Here is a 13,336-nt window from a genome sequence, read left to right as displayed (position 1 = left end):
AATGTAACATTAATGTACTGAGTTAAAGACACATAATGTAAACAGATAATGCAACTTTTCTTTCCAAGTTCAAACTGAAAGCAATATTTAGCAATGTCCAGAACAAAAGAGTAAAGTTTCTTTTATATATACATTATTATTAAATATTACTTAACTCATTATTATTATTAAATATTATAAAAACCTCAGAATGGCAGAAATCAGGAGATCTTGATTTACAACAGATTACCCAATTTCAGTTTTAATAAAGTGGGGTATTCACAATAGAAATTTCTGAATGCAATATTTATACAATTCTAATCTTCAAAAATTTCTGACAGTGAAAATTAATTTTTGTTGGGCTATTATTTTTGAGTGTGGACAAGTCCAATTTTTTTAAATATCCAAATAATTAAGGGCTAGCATTAGAATACATTAAAAAATTATTATCAAAGGTCAATCAATTTGGGTGAAGTTCTTAACACTACATTCTGATTAAACTTTAAATTGCAAAAATGATTATTAAAAGTTGCAACAAAAAAAAAAAAAAAGCTTTATTAATAAATGATCCACTTCCAATAACAATTTGCAAGAAATAAAAACAAGAAAAAATATACATAGCAATTTTATTAAATACATTATTATATATACACATTTATTACATATATATATACATTATACCTTAATAATAAACATTGGCTTTACTAAAATAGATATTTTAATGTAAAAAAAAATACTAACTAAATGTAGACATGTAACAATACGAATTACTTTAAAAATAATAACAATTAAATATTCATGAAAAAAGGTGGTATGTAATGCAGTGAACTCATATTAGTAATCTTGCAGAGATCTTTTAATTTATTCTTTTTTGATTACTAGCTTTGATAACAATAATTTGAATAATAAACCAGTCACAATTATATAGGAAACACAAACCAAACAGTAAGGTTGTGAAAGAATACTAAACAAAATCAGATAAATGACTTCCAAATAAGAATTGGTGCAACAGAAGGCAAGTGCATGCTTACATTGGAGTATATTCTCACAGTTTTGTCTAACAAGCGATTATTTCAAAGGCATACAGTAATTTGAGAAAGTAAATGGAAAGTTGTTTTAACTTAGATTATTAGAAATGGGCTTATTTAACTTTCGAAAAATATTTTTAGGATAACATTTTTAGGTAAAACTCTTCATTACTTAAGCAATAAATTATGCTCATTCTGTAGAATGTATGATTATAAAAAAGGTAGTTTCAATAACGTTAAATCTAATAATAAGTTCATTTTCTTCCAAAAGTGAACTTTTCAAAAGTAATCAGGGTGGGTAGCCAAATTTTACAACAAAAAATAAGCAATTTTTAAGAACTCTAAAAATATTTTTAAGCACTTTAAAAAAAATATAATTCGACAGTGTTGGTAAGTTTTTGACAATTGATGGTTTTATCTGCTTGCCAATTACGATGGAGCGTCACCAACGATGAAATTAGCAAGAAAAATAAAATTTTCTATCGCTATTAGATGGGGGGGAATGACAATGTTTAGTTGTTCCCCGTAATCAGAAAAAATTCGAGAGATTTTTTTGTTTCGATTCCAGAGGGAGGAAAATGAAGTGTGTAATTGAGAATCTCTGGCAAAATGCAGCAGCATTGCACACGAGAGACAAAAATCCTACCTACTAAATAATGCTCAGAATGTATAAGCAATTGCAGACCAGCAAGTTTTTCGTCAAACATGTAAAATGATTAGTGTTTTCTGACACTACGGACGGAAGGTACGGCAAAATAGATTGGAGTTGAATTAATTGTGAAAACGTTAAATGGGACAATGACTTTTTGCATAATTCGTGGCGAAAATCAACATGGTAAAGAAAAATTCTCATTTTGGAAAAGGAAAAATTAAGCACTTTTTAAAAACACCGATTGAAAAAAGCACCTTTAAGGGCTTTTAAAAACGAAAATCAAAAATAAACACCTTTAAGCACTTTTTAAAAATGCTACACACCCTGATAATGACTCATTTAATGTCTACTTCCAGTGCAAAAAGAAATAAAACTTTAGTTAGCAATTTAAAAAAGAGCTATGTATTTATTGCACTTACTATTAAATTGCATAGGCTGTCCATTTACACCAAGACCTTTTCCTATTCCGTGAAGACCAGCTATAAATAATAAAGTTTGTTATAAGAAGAATTATTAATTGAATTTAAATTATTTTTTAGGAAGAAAAAAATCCACATACTTGGTAATTTGGAAGGCAAGTCACCATCTTCAGAAAATTTATCCTGAAAATATAATTGATCAATAAATTATGCAAGCTAATATTAATTTACAAGCAACAAACAAGATAGTAAAAACTGAGTAAGTTGACCACAGGTAGTATGCTGCTTTAATAGTCAATATACACAGGTAACTTAATAGACAAGCACATACTAGTTATTTACAAACAATAACTTCTTAAAACATCAATACTAAGGAATATATAATAAATACAATTAGGAAGGTATATTAGTATAATATATACAATTAAGGAATATATAATATATACAATTTAACATTTTACTTATTTCATTTTTTTTTAAGTATAATATTGTTATACTTACAATATAAATCTATTTGAAACAAAAGCTCTTAATATTTTCCCTTATGATCAACTTACTTGGGCATTTTAGTTAGCTTTTAATACTGTTTCACCAATACAGTGAAATTTTAATTAAACCTCCAATCCAAAAGTCAATCCAAAAGTACATTTTAAGCACTCAAAAAATATTTTTAAGCACTTAAAAAAAAAAAAAAGGAAAATTATATTTGTGATATGAACACTGTGTAAAATATTTTCTCCCCATTGATAAAAAATAATTGAAATAAAAGTTCCTCAAATACGTGAACATAAAATTAACAAAATGCAAAAACTTTTCAGACTTTAACATTATCATAAAATTCTGGCAAAGAACTCCATTCATCTTGATTTTATTAACCACAAAAAAAAAAAAGAAAAAAGAAAAATTATACACAATTTTAAATATATTTAATATAGAATTTCCTCATTCTACTTTTTAAATTAATTAAAATAAATTTTCTAGAAAATTAAATGTTATTTCTAAATTTATATAAAAATTTTAATTACTTTAGAAAACTGTTTGTTTACTTAATGTTTACATAACAAAAATATTTACAAAATTCTAATAATTATTCAACATACTGAACTGATAAAAATGTGTAGATAATTTAGAAAACTTTGGACGGAAAAAAAAAGTGAATATATTTTAATTTAATTTCTTTCTATTTAAATTTTTAATTTGGTTCAGTTTTTCTATTAATGGAATGATTAAATACATTTTTCAATTTTGAAATGAAAATGCAATTAGCATTAAGGGTAAATATTTTTGTCTACAGTAAGTTTTAAATGGGAGGCTAATATTTCAAAGTGATGAAGCTCTGCAATTGTTCACTGCTCTGGACTCGCATGAAAATACTTTCTCGGTGAATGATCCCAATGTCATTATTTTAAGATTGGGGCACTGATCCGAAAATTGAAATACAAGAACGGCAAAGGCTTGCCTGTGACGAAGACAATGGCTCATCAGCAGTGAAGAAATTAAGAAAATAAAATTGGCCATGTTTAGTTTCGGCCACCGATTTAAAGCCTGAAATNTTCCCTTATGGTCAACTTACTTGGGCATTTTAGTTAGCTTTTAATACTGTTTCACCAATACAGTGAATTTAATTAAACCTCCAATCCAAAAGTACATTTTAAGCACTCAAAAAATATTTTTAAGCACCAAAAAAAAAAAAAAAAAGGAAAATTATATTTGTGATATGAACACTGTGTAAAATATTTTCTCTCTATGGATAGAAAATAATTGAAATAAAAGTTCCTCAAATACGTGAACAAAAAATTAACAAAATGCAAAAACTTTTCAGACTTTAACATTATCATAAAATAACTAGTTTCTGGCAAAGAACTCCATTCATCTTGATTTTATTAAACACAAAAAAAAAAAAAAAAAAAAATTATAAGCATTTTTAAATATATTTAATATAGAATTTCCTCATTCTACTTTTTAAATTAATTAAAATAAATTTTATAGAAAATTAAATGTTATTTCTAAATTTATATAAAAATTTTAATTACTTTAGAAAACTGTTTGTTTACTTAATGTTTACGTGATAAAAATATTTACAAAATTCTAATAATTATTCAACATACTGAACTGATAAAAATGTGTAGATAATTTAGAAAACTTAGGACGAAAAAAAAAATATGAATTCATATTGCTAGTATAAATTGGTGAATATAATTTAATTTAATTTCTTTCTATTTAAATTTTTAATTTGGTTCAGTTTTTCTATTAATGGAATGATTAAATACATTTTTCAATTTTGAAATGAAAATGCAATTAGCATTAAGGGTAAATATTTTTGTCTACAGTAAGTTTTAAATGGGAGGCTAATATTTCAAAGTGATGAAGCTCTGCAATTGTTCACTGCTCTGGACTCGCATGAAAATACTTTCTCGGTGAATGATCCCAATGTCATTATTTTAAGATTGGGGCACTGATCCGAAAATTGAAATACAAGAACGGCAAAGGCTTGCCTGTGACGAAGACAATGGCTCATCAGCAGTGAAGAAATTAAGAAAATAAAATTGGCCATGTTTAGTTTCGGCCACCGATTTAAAGCCTGAAATCTGTCGCAAAATGCAAGAGTTGAATATAAGCATGCAGCCTACGAGTAATTTATCCAACATGCAAAGTGATCTTAGTTCAGAAATTAAGCACTTTCTATATAAATCCAATAAAAAAAACCACCTTTAAGGGCTTTTAAAAAAACAAAAAACTGAAATTAGCACCTTTAAGCACTCTTTAAAAATGCTAAGCACCGTGATGGTACCGCAGTAAAGTCATTAACAAAAAAATTTATTCTAAATTACGATAAAACTCTCCCAGAAATCAAAGTGAATTCTGGGAAAATCATGAAACAATTATGATTGAAATTTAATGAGTGAAAAAAGCTAATCTACAGTCTTTTCTCCAGCAGCGCTTGTAGTAGTTAATAGCAGTATTAGTGATGTTTTAAAATTTAGTTTCAGTTTATAACACACCCTTAAATACAGTTGAAATGAAAACTGAATATCACTTTAAAAGTCTAAACATTTACATACTAAATTTTAATACAACATTAGTTACTAAGAAATGGAATGAATAAAATTCTTACCATACGAACATTCATGATACGTGCATACAATCTTTGACCATTAAACATTGCTGGTAAAAAGTTAAAGAAACATTATAAATACCATCACATCAAAAATTTACTCAAGTCCTTTAATAGAATAAATTGCAAACAGTCAATAAAAATAAATTTTAATTTTTTTTCACTTAATGCATTCACTTATTTGTAACAAAATTATTTTCTCACGGATTGCAATATTCGGCGATCCCTTTGCCATTTTAAAGAATGTTTGAGCATAATCGAACAAACATTCAGTTTCTTATAAGTCAACAAAAAGACGAACACAAGACTACTTATAAATGCATAGAGAACATCAAAAGGAAATTTTCCATTAAAAGAACGCCATAAAGGGAAGGCAGTTGTGAACACCAGGTTACAAACAAGTCTGTACTTTAAAATTATGACTCCAATACTACACACCGGTGAGTTCAAATCTTATGCCAACTGTTACTAAATTTTTACCAAATTCTACAAAAAATATTTCATTTTATTAAAGTGTATGTTGATGTCAAATTACATATATTTCTATTTTTATAAGAGTTAAATTCAATTTAATTTAAAAATACATTTTCTAACATATTAGATAAAGAAATAAATTTTAAAAAATATATTGGCATAAAAGAATGAAAATGTGTCAAAACCATAAGAAATGACATCACACATTAACATCAAATACGCACTCAAGCTTATTACAAGGTTCTACAGCGACTATTGATGAACTAGAAAACAATTACAGAAGCATAGCTGCCAACTTTTACGATTTTTGCTTAATGTTTTTTTAATGGTGGTAGTTGAAAACTATAGTAAAAGCATTAAAGCTAGTAGCAACTTTTAAATTTGTCACTTTTTCAAAGTTTATCAAATTCTTTAATGTGATTTTAAAAATAATTTTAAATTTTTCTAACGCAGAGTAATATATTAAAGCACAAAATTTGTTACGAATAGAAAATTTATATTTTAAAAATTTGCAAGTATGCAAATGATGTATTAAACATCACACTGGACATCACATTTGCATTATCTTATTAACTTTGTGATGCAGTTAAATCATAAAACCTGAGTTAGGCTTTGTATAAGATTTATTAATAATTTCTTTATCAATATCAATCACACCAATAATTGTATGCCAAAGGGAAAGGGGGGTTTTACCCCCTTACTTTTTTAAACACATTACAGGGAAAAGTCTCAGACTTCGGGATCGGGATTGCTAAGTATACAACAGATGTAACTTTTCTGGCTTCTCTTCGTATTCAACACACTAAACAATAAAATAGCTTATTTTTTAAAAAAATTTAAATCTATATGATATCAAGCTGTATGATATCAAGCTGTAAATCTATATGATAGCTGTAGAAAAAAAGGATACAGATAGCTTGCACAGCTTCAAGAGGATTTTCATATTCTGCAGTGCCATGTCCTTTACTCTTTCCCTCGTTATCGACATTAAGTTCTACCTTTACAAGTTTACCAGCAATTTTAAATATTTCTTCTAATTTTTTCTCTGTTACTTTGTAGTCCAACTAAAAAAAAAAAAATTTATTTAGCTTTTAAATATTTAAACAAACTAAATAGAAACATATCATTGGTCAATTATAAATATTAACACTAGACACACCAACACTTAATATATATCTATTTCTACCATAGCCGGTCAAATAACCAGACTTTATGTTTCTGGACTGAATGTATGAAATATTGATGTTGCGAAGAAAACAAACAAAAAAAACTTCATTATAATTAAACAAAATTTTATATTGCCAATTTTTATGTATTACAAACAAAGAATAAGAAATTTTAATGCATTGCTCAACACATTTTTTACATATGCAGGGTGTTTCAGTCTTGATTGATAGATAAAATGAGTACCAAACTGTGCAGGAATCCGCTGATATTGCGATTCTTATTCACTCAATTTTAATATCAAATATATTCATATTTACTTGATTTAAAAGATATTGTGATTCGTATTCTCGTGATTTTAAAATCCAATATCACAATTTGCATTTACACGTTTCTGAAAATACAATTAGTTTTCACAAGAGTTTAAAATTTAATGTCACTATTCGTATTCACGGGATCTAAAAATCATGCAGCTCGATTCATATTTATGCTATTCAAAAATCCAATATTGTGATTTATATCATTGCATACTTAAATCCAATACCCCTAGTGCAACGTAAATAAGAAAAAGTAAAGTTCTAGTTAGTTTTAAAACTTCAACATCAAAAGTTAAGCTCTCTACTTGCATCATCAATGAAAGAAGACGTAAATAGTTTTTAAGTCAATATTAAGTTAGCGAAAATTAGTCTAAATAATGCTGTTGTTCGAATATTTTGGACTTCACTAAATAGTCTAAAATTAGGCTGGTGTGATTATTTTACAAGAAAATGATTCTTTGTACAGAGGCTGAATTATATGAAAGTCCTCATGTATCATAATCCACATATATGTAGTCTGTTTATGGTAATTTCAGAACAATGTTTTCTTATTTTAATTGGGGATGTTGCCTTTGTTGAATTATTCGAAGATGACAATGGAAAATTTAAAGGCTGTGGGTAAGTTACGACTTTGATATCAATAGATATGTCATAGCAGGATTTTTTACATGATACCACTTACTATTCAGTATCATATCAGAGCTAAATTAATCAGTATTTTTTTACCAAGTTTCTTTATGGCTGAGTGGTAGGACTTCACACTCCCGTGTCATAGGTCTGTCCTGGGTTTGACCCTCGGACCGGGCAAGGTTGACTCTGCCTTTCATCTCTACGATCGATCGATGAAATGAGTACCAAGCATGCCTCTGGACTAAACACAAGGGGTTCCACATTCGGCTGACCACCAAACCCGAACATCTGCTCCATCACCCAAGATCAAGAAAACTGAGATAGGCACAGTAGGCCTTGGCCGCTGTTGCACCACTGAGTTCAGTTTAGTAATATCTAAACAAACTTTAGAAGTAATACTTCCTCAAATCAATCAATTAAAATGTTTGAGCCAACAATTCAGATTTCTATGATTTTTGCATGTTTGTTAGATTTGCTTCTTACTTGATAGATAAAAATTAAATTTTCAAAATTTTTGAGCTCTTTGTTTCAGAGTTAAAAACATTTTTGAAATATGGAAAAATCCTTTTTTTTTTTTTTTTTTACAATTGCATAATTTTTAACTGCTTTAGCTCGAGATCGATTCGACATAGAGAGCTAAACTTTGTGTAATTGTAATAGAATTTCCTAAAACATGTAGCATACTAAAGTCATCTTTTAAAAAAAATTAAACTCTTAAAATTCATATTAATTTTTTTTTCTTAATTATTTAAAGACTTTGAATTACTTTCAGAAAAAAATACGAAATTTCCATTTTGAAATTATTTGAACATTCTATTCCTTGAACTATTTTGAACATTCAACTTTATTCTTTAAAAAATAACATAACCATGTTATATATTTATAAAATGCCATTAAACTGAATAAAAGCAAAATTTAGCTCAAATGATTCTAGTTACAAATTATTAATAAATTTTAAAAAATAATAGTTCTAACAAATAATTCTAAAACAAAATCTAAAACTTTTCATCCACTCTGCTAGCTCTACTTGTGAGCCTACCATCTTGCCCATTGGTTTATTTGGCAGGGTAAAATACTTAAATTGAATAAGAAATAGAAAAAATTATAACTCACATTTGATATGAAAACTTTGTTATTTAAAGGTCCATTTATCCCAAGTGATTTTAGAAACTCTGGATTCAGACCATATGTGTTGAATTGTGGTTCTCTAAAATCATTGCCACCAAAATTATCACTACCTCGCATGAATTCTCTATCGGAAGTACGGCCTGAAGATCGCTTCCTCTCACTCTCTCCACTATCCTAGAAATTAACACATTTCATTTTTAATACAAAATCAAACTTTTTTTTAAGAAGAAAAAAAAGTAGAACTTGAACTAAATAAGAAGCTCAAATCTTAAAATATTTGTTCCGTCAAACAAAACATACAACTAATAATATATTACTGCATATTTCACTTTTTTTTCAGTACTTTTTAGCAGTGTCCTCGTTTGTTTTCGTATAATTGTGCATTAATACCTCAAAATATGCTGAAAAATAGGCATCTTTTCCCAAAACAGCATTTTTTATACTAAATGTGTCACTTGTCTGTAGAAAATAATTTACCTATTACAATGGCTGTTATATTATCATATACATAGCTATACTTTGAACATACATTGCATCTTATTTTATCCTATTAAATTTTAATATTATTATACCCCATTTTTTAAATTCATTATACAGTAGAGAACCAATTATCCGGGATGCTCGGGACCATCGCTATCCCGGATGTCTGAATTTCCCGGTTTTCTGGATCGACCAAAAAGTGTCGTTAATCGATGTTTTATCGAACCCGAATTACAAGGAAAAAGTGTAATGCATAAAGTAAGAGAAAAAAGAAAGGTACTCCTAACTTTAAAAAGAAAAAAAATGGTAGTAAATAACATTTAAAAGAATAAAAAAATTTGCAAGTTTAGACAAGAAAAACAAGTTTAAAAAATACAAAATTCTCGTATTTATTTTTTAAAAATAATTACAATTCCTAAATTAACTAATATAAACAAAACCAATGGTTAATTAACGCAATATATTTCATACCCAATTATACGGGGAAAACGATAAAATAAAAGGAGAACATTAAATAAAAACACTTAAAAATTATCGAACCGAAACGATAGTTAAAAAAGGCACTAGCATAAATATTAAAACCCGAAACAAAGCAAGATCAACAGAATTTTTAAAAAAAACCTAATGATAAAATTTATGAATAAAAAGAATTCATTTATTGAGTGCGAAATTTATCGTGAAAAGAAAAAAAAATCAAACGTAGTGGAATCAGAAAAACAAAACTGAAATCTGATTCATAAAATAATCCTATGTTTAAATTAATAAACAATTCTTTTATTTTATTTTTTTTTTGTTGATAAAAACACAATATTTAATTATAGCAGATGTGATTCCACATCAATAAAAGCTTGCAAATGATACCGCACTTCCAAAGAATGAGAATTTATTCAGAAGAAAAAGATTTTATTTTTATTAATCGATGTCAAATAGATAAATATATTTTTCTTTTTCATCTTCTGTTCACTGACTTTTCCCCACCCCCCTCGTAAAACAAACAGAAAACGAAATCAGCATGTCACATCCTTGAGCTAGATTGACGGTCTAAAGAAGAAAATAAAACATTCCTCCCGTCCCTGCCTTCAAGGTCACGGAGGAAATGACGTTTCTCTGGGTAAACGGGGGAAAAAATTCTCCCCTTCCTTACATTTTCCTCTACTCAACTTCAAGGATGAGTTCAATTTCCGCTTTTTTTCATAATCGTTCTAGTTTAAAATGGCGGGAAAACCGATCAAAATATCCCCGGTCTTCTGGTTTCCTGGTTATCTGGATGCCGGATAAATGGTTCTCTACTGTATTTGTTTAGTCAAACAAAACATACAATTAATCATATATTTCACTTTTTTCAGTACTTTTGAGCAGTATTTTTTTTTTTTTTTTTGTATAATTGTGCATTAATACCTCAAAATATGCTGACAAATAGGCATCTTTTCCCAAAACAGTATTTTTTATTCAATTGCGTCGAATTGTGTCACATGTCTGTAGAAAATAATTTACATATTACAATGGCTCTTATATTATATACATAGCTATCCTTTGAACATATATTGTTTCTTATTTTATCCAATTCAATTTTAATATTATTATTACCCATTTTTTAAACTCATTATACCAAAATTCCCCTTTTAATAACTAATGATACTTTCAGTGAATTGAATTCGTATACTGAACTGAACAAAAGTTTTAAAGTAAGTTAAAACAATTCATTTTATTAACTAAATAACCAATGCTATAAAACTAAATATAAAATATAGAAAGTGATTCGAATAAATTTATCCATAAATAAAGTGGGACAAGCTTAATTTCAGATGAATTAAAAAAAAATTTTTATAGAAACTACCTGTAAAGGTTATTTTTTTTTCTTTTTTTTTAACAAATAGTGTAGACTCCGTGCAAGCGGATGGCAGAGGTGGAAAACACTTTATTTTCGGGTTGGTGGGTGTCAAAACTCAAAAGTTCTGAAAATTTCTTGAGAAAAATCATTCAAAAAATTTATATCTTTATAAATTTAAATTATTGTTATTTTCAAAACATGATATTTTAAATGAATTATATGCAGCATAATTTAAATGAATAATTATGTGTAACTTTACTTTTATCTCTAATCACATCTATTATTCTACCAGGAAAAAATGTTTACAAATGAAAGAGATGCCAAATATAAATTCTTGTTCTAATATTTTTAAATTAAATATACAAGAATTTTTATATATAAATGTGATCTACGATTTCTTGAAACTTCTGGACTTTGGATTTCCGGAAACATTCGGATTGCGGTTAGCGAAAAATCCGGAAATCCGAATTTTTTCCGGAGCACAATCACCCCTGTGGGTGATCTTCCTTCACTTCAAACAGTGGATCCAACCTTTGCAAGGTAGGTGATCATTTTAGCTGCTCATAGAAGCAAGCAAAGAAAGCATTATTTGCATTTTGATACATAACTTGCACTAGTAACATCCCGAAAATTTGCAAATAATTTAATGACTAAGTGAACATTTTTTAAAAACGTTTGTATATGTAGATAAAAAAAAGCTCTTTCTGGTTTGCCTTCCCTGTAAAAAAATTCTCCAAAATTTATATTTTAAAATGTCAAAGAAAAGGTTCTAAAGCTGAACTATAGATAAATAACACACTTGAACTACTAAACTGCTGATCTGAAGAAGTTTTGAAAACTGTACTCAAACTGTACACAGGTCTTCCGATTCACACAACACAAAGGGGAAAAGAAATGAACTTAATTTAGAGTTGTAAATATTGAATATAGTGCAAATAAACCATTCAATGAGAACTGATATTAGAAATAAAGTTTGATATCCATTTGGCTGATTGGTGCCAAGATTATGACAAACAGCATTAATCTGAATACCAATCAATGAGAAAACAATTGATTCAGTGAGAAACCAAAAGAAAAAGGCAATGTTAGCAATAAAAACAAGCTGCTATCTTTACTTCTGCTATCAATTCTTCTCATTCAGAACTAAGTTACTTGTAAAATATTACATATTTTTGTAAATAAATTATAAACCATAGACATTTTTGTTTTGCTTATTATGACATATTTAAGTAATTATACTTTACTTTGAAATAAATAAAAAAAACACACTTTTAACTATGGGAGATTATTTTATCCTAAATCATAAAGCAATATTTATATGTGAATGCAGAAAAATGTAATGTATAACAGGGTGCGTAGCCAAATTATTCAACAAAAATAAGCACCTTTTAAGCACTTTTCAAGCACTCAAAAAATATTTTTAAGCACTTTAAAAATATATAATTAGGCAGGGGTGGCAAGTTTTTGGCAACTGACGGTTTTATCTTGTTTAAACCGTCCTGGCAAAGAACCTTTTGGCATTGTTTCTGACAACTGTCAAAAATCATGAAATTTTAAATCGTGCAAAACGAATGAAGTTTTCATACGCTACGGACTGACAATACACCAAAATAGATTGGGGTTGAATTAATTGTGAAAACGTTGAAAAGAATAATGTGAACAGTGTCTTTTTGCATAATTCGAAGTGAAAATCAACATAAAAGGAAAAATCTTATTTTGAAAGAGGGAAAATTAAGCACTTTTTAAAAACACCCAATGAAAAAAGCACCTTTAAGGGCTTTTAAAAAACGAAAATCGAAAATAAGTACCTTTAAGCACTTTTTAAAAATGCTACGCATCCTGTATAAGATAATTAAAAAATATGAGTAAATGGCATTTTCAAAAAAAATATATCTACTAAGAGATAATTTTGTTTAAAATTGTGTTGTATCATAAATTATGTTACTTGTTACTAGTGTTTGGCACATGCAGAGTTTAGTGCTTGGTAAGAGACGGCAAGATGATTTAGTAACAACCATTTTAACAAAATGATCGTAAGAATTTATGTACATATGATTATGAATTAAACAAAACAGTGTCATGGCAATCAATTTCACAGAAAATTACATTGAACTCATCC

General features: G+C 27.7%; 1 protein-coding gene across 4 annotated transcripts in view; it reads right to left on the bottom strand.

Annotated features, from left to right (window-relative positions):
- Positions 1 to 13,336, bottom strand: part of LOC107436995 (myelin expression factor 2) — a 41,693-nt gene that overhangs the window by 17,016 nt on the left and 11,341 nt on the right. For 3 of the 4 annotated variants that reach the window (XM_071187146.1, XM_043044100.2, XM_043044099.2), the window contains exons 5-9: positions 8,892 to 9,080; positions 6,578 to 6,731; positions 5,194 to 5,243; positions 2,219 to 2,261; positions 2,079 to 2,138 (exon numbers count right to left, since the gene is read on the bottom strand). In XM_071187146.1, the coding sequence (XP_071043247.1) occupies positions 2,079 to 2,138; positions 2,219 to 2,261; positions 5,194 to 5,243; positions 6,578 to 6,731; positions 8,892 to 9,080 (496 nt within the window). The remainder of the gene's footprint in view (positions 1 to 2,078; positions 2,139 to 2,218; positions 2,262 to 5,193; positions 5,244 to 6,577; positions 6,732 to 8,891; positions 9,081 to 13,336) is intronic. The other variant, XM_071187147.1, reaches the window with a different exon arrangement.

The sequence above is a fragment of the Parasteatoda tepidariorum genome, chromosome 10 (assembly GCF_043381705.1).
Source record: "Parasteatoda tepidariorum isolate YZ-2023 chromosome 10, CAS_Ptep_4.0, whole genome shotgun sequence".
Lineage (NCBI taxonomy): Eukaryota > Metazoa > Arthropoda > Arachnida > Araneae > Theridiidae > Parasteatoda > Parasteatoda tepidariorum.
Note: the sequence above shows the minus strand (reverse complement) of the source record. Positions and strands in the feature narration are given on the sequence as shown.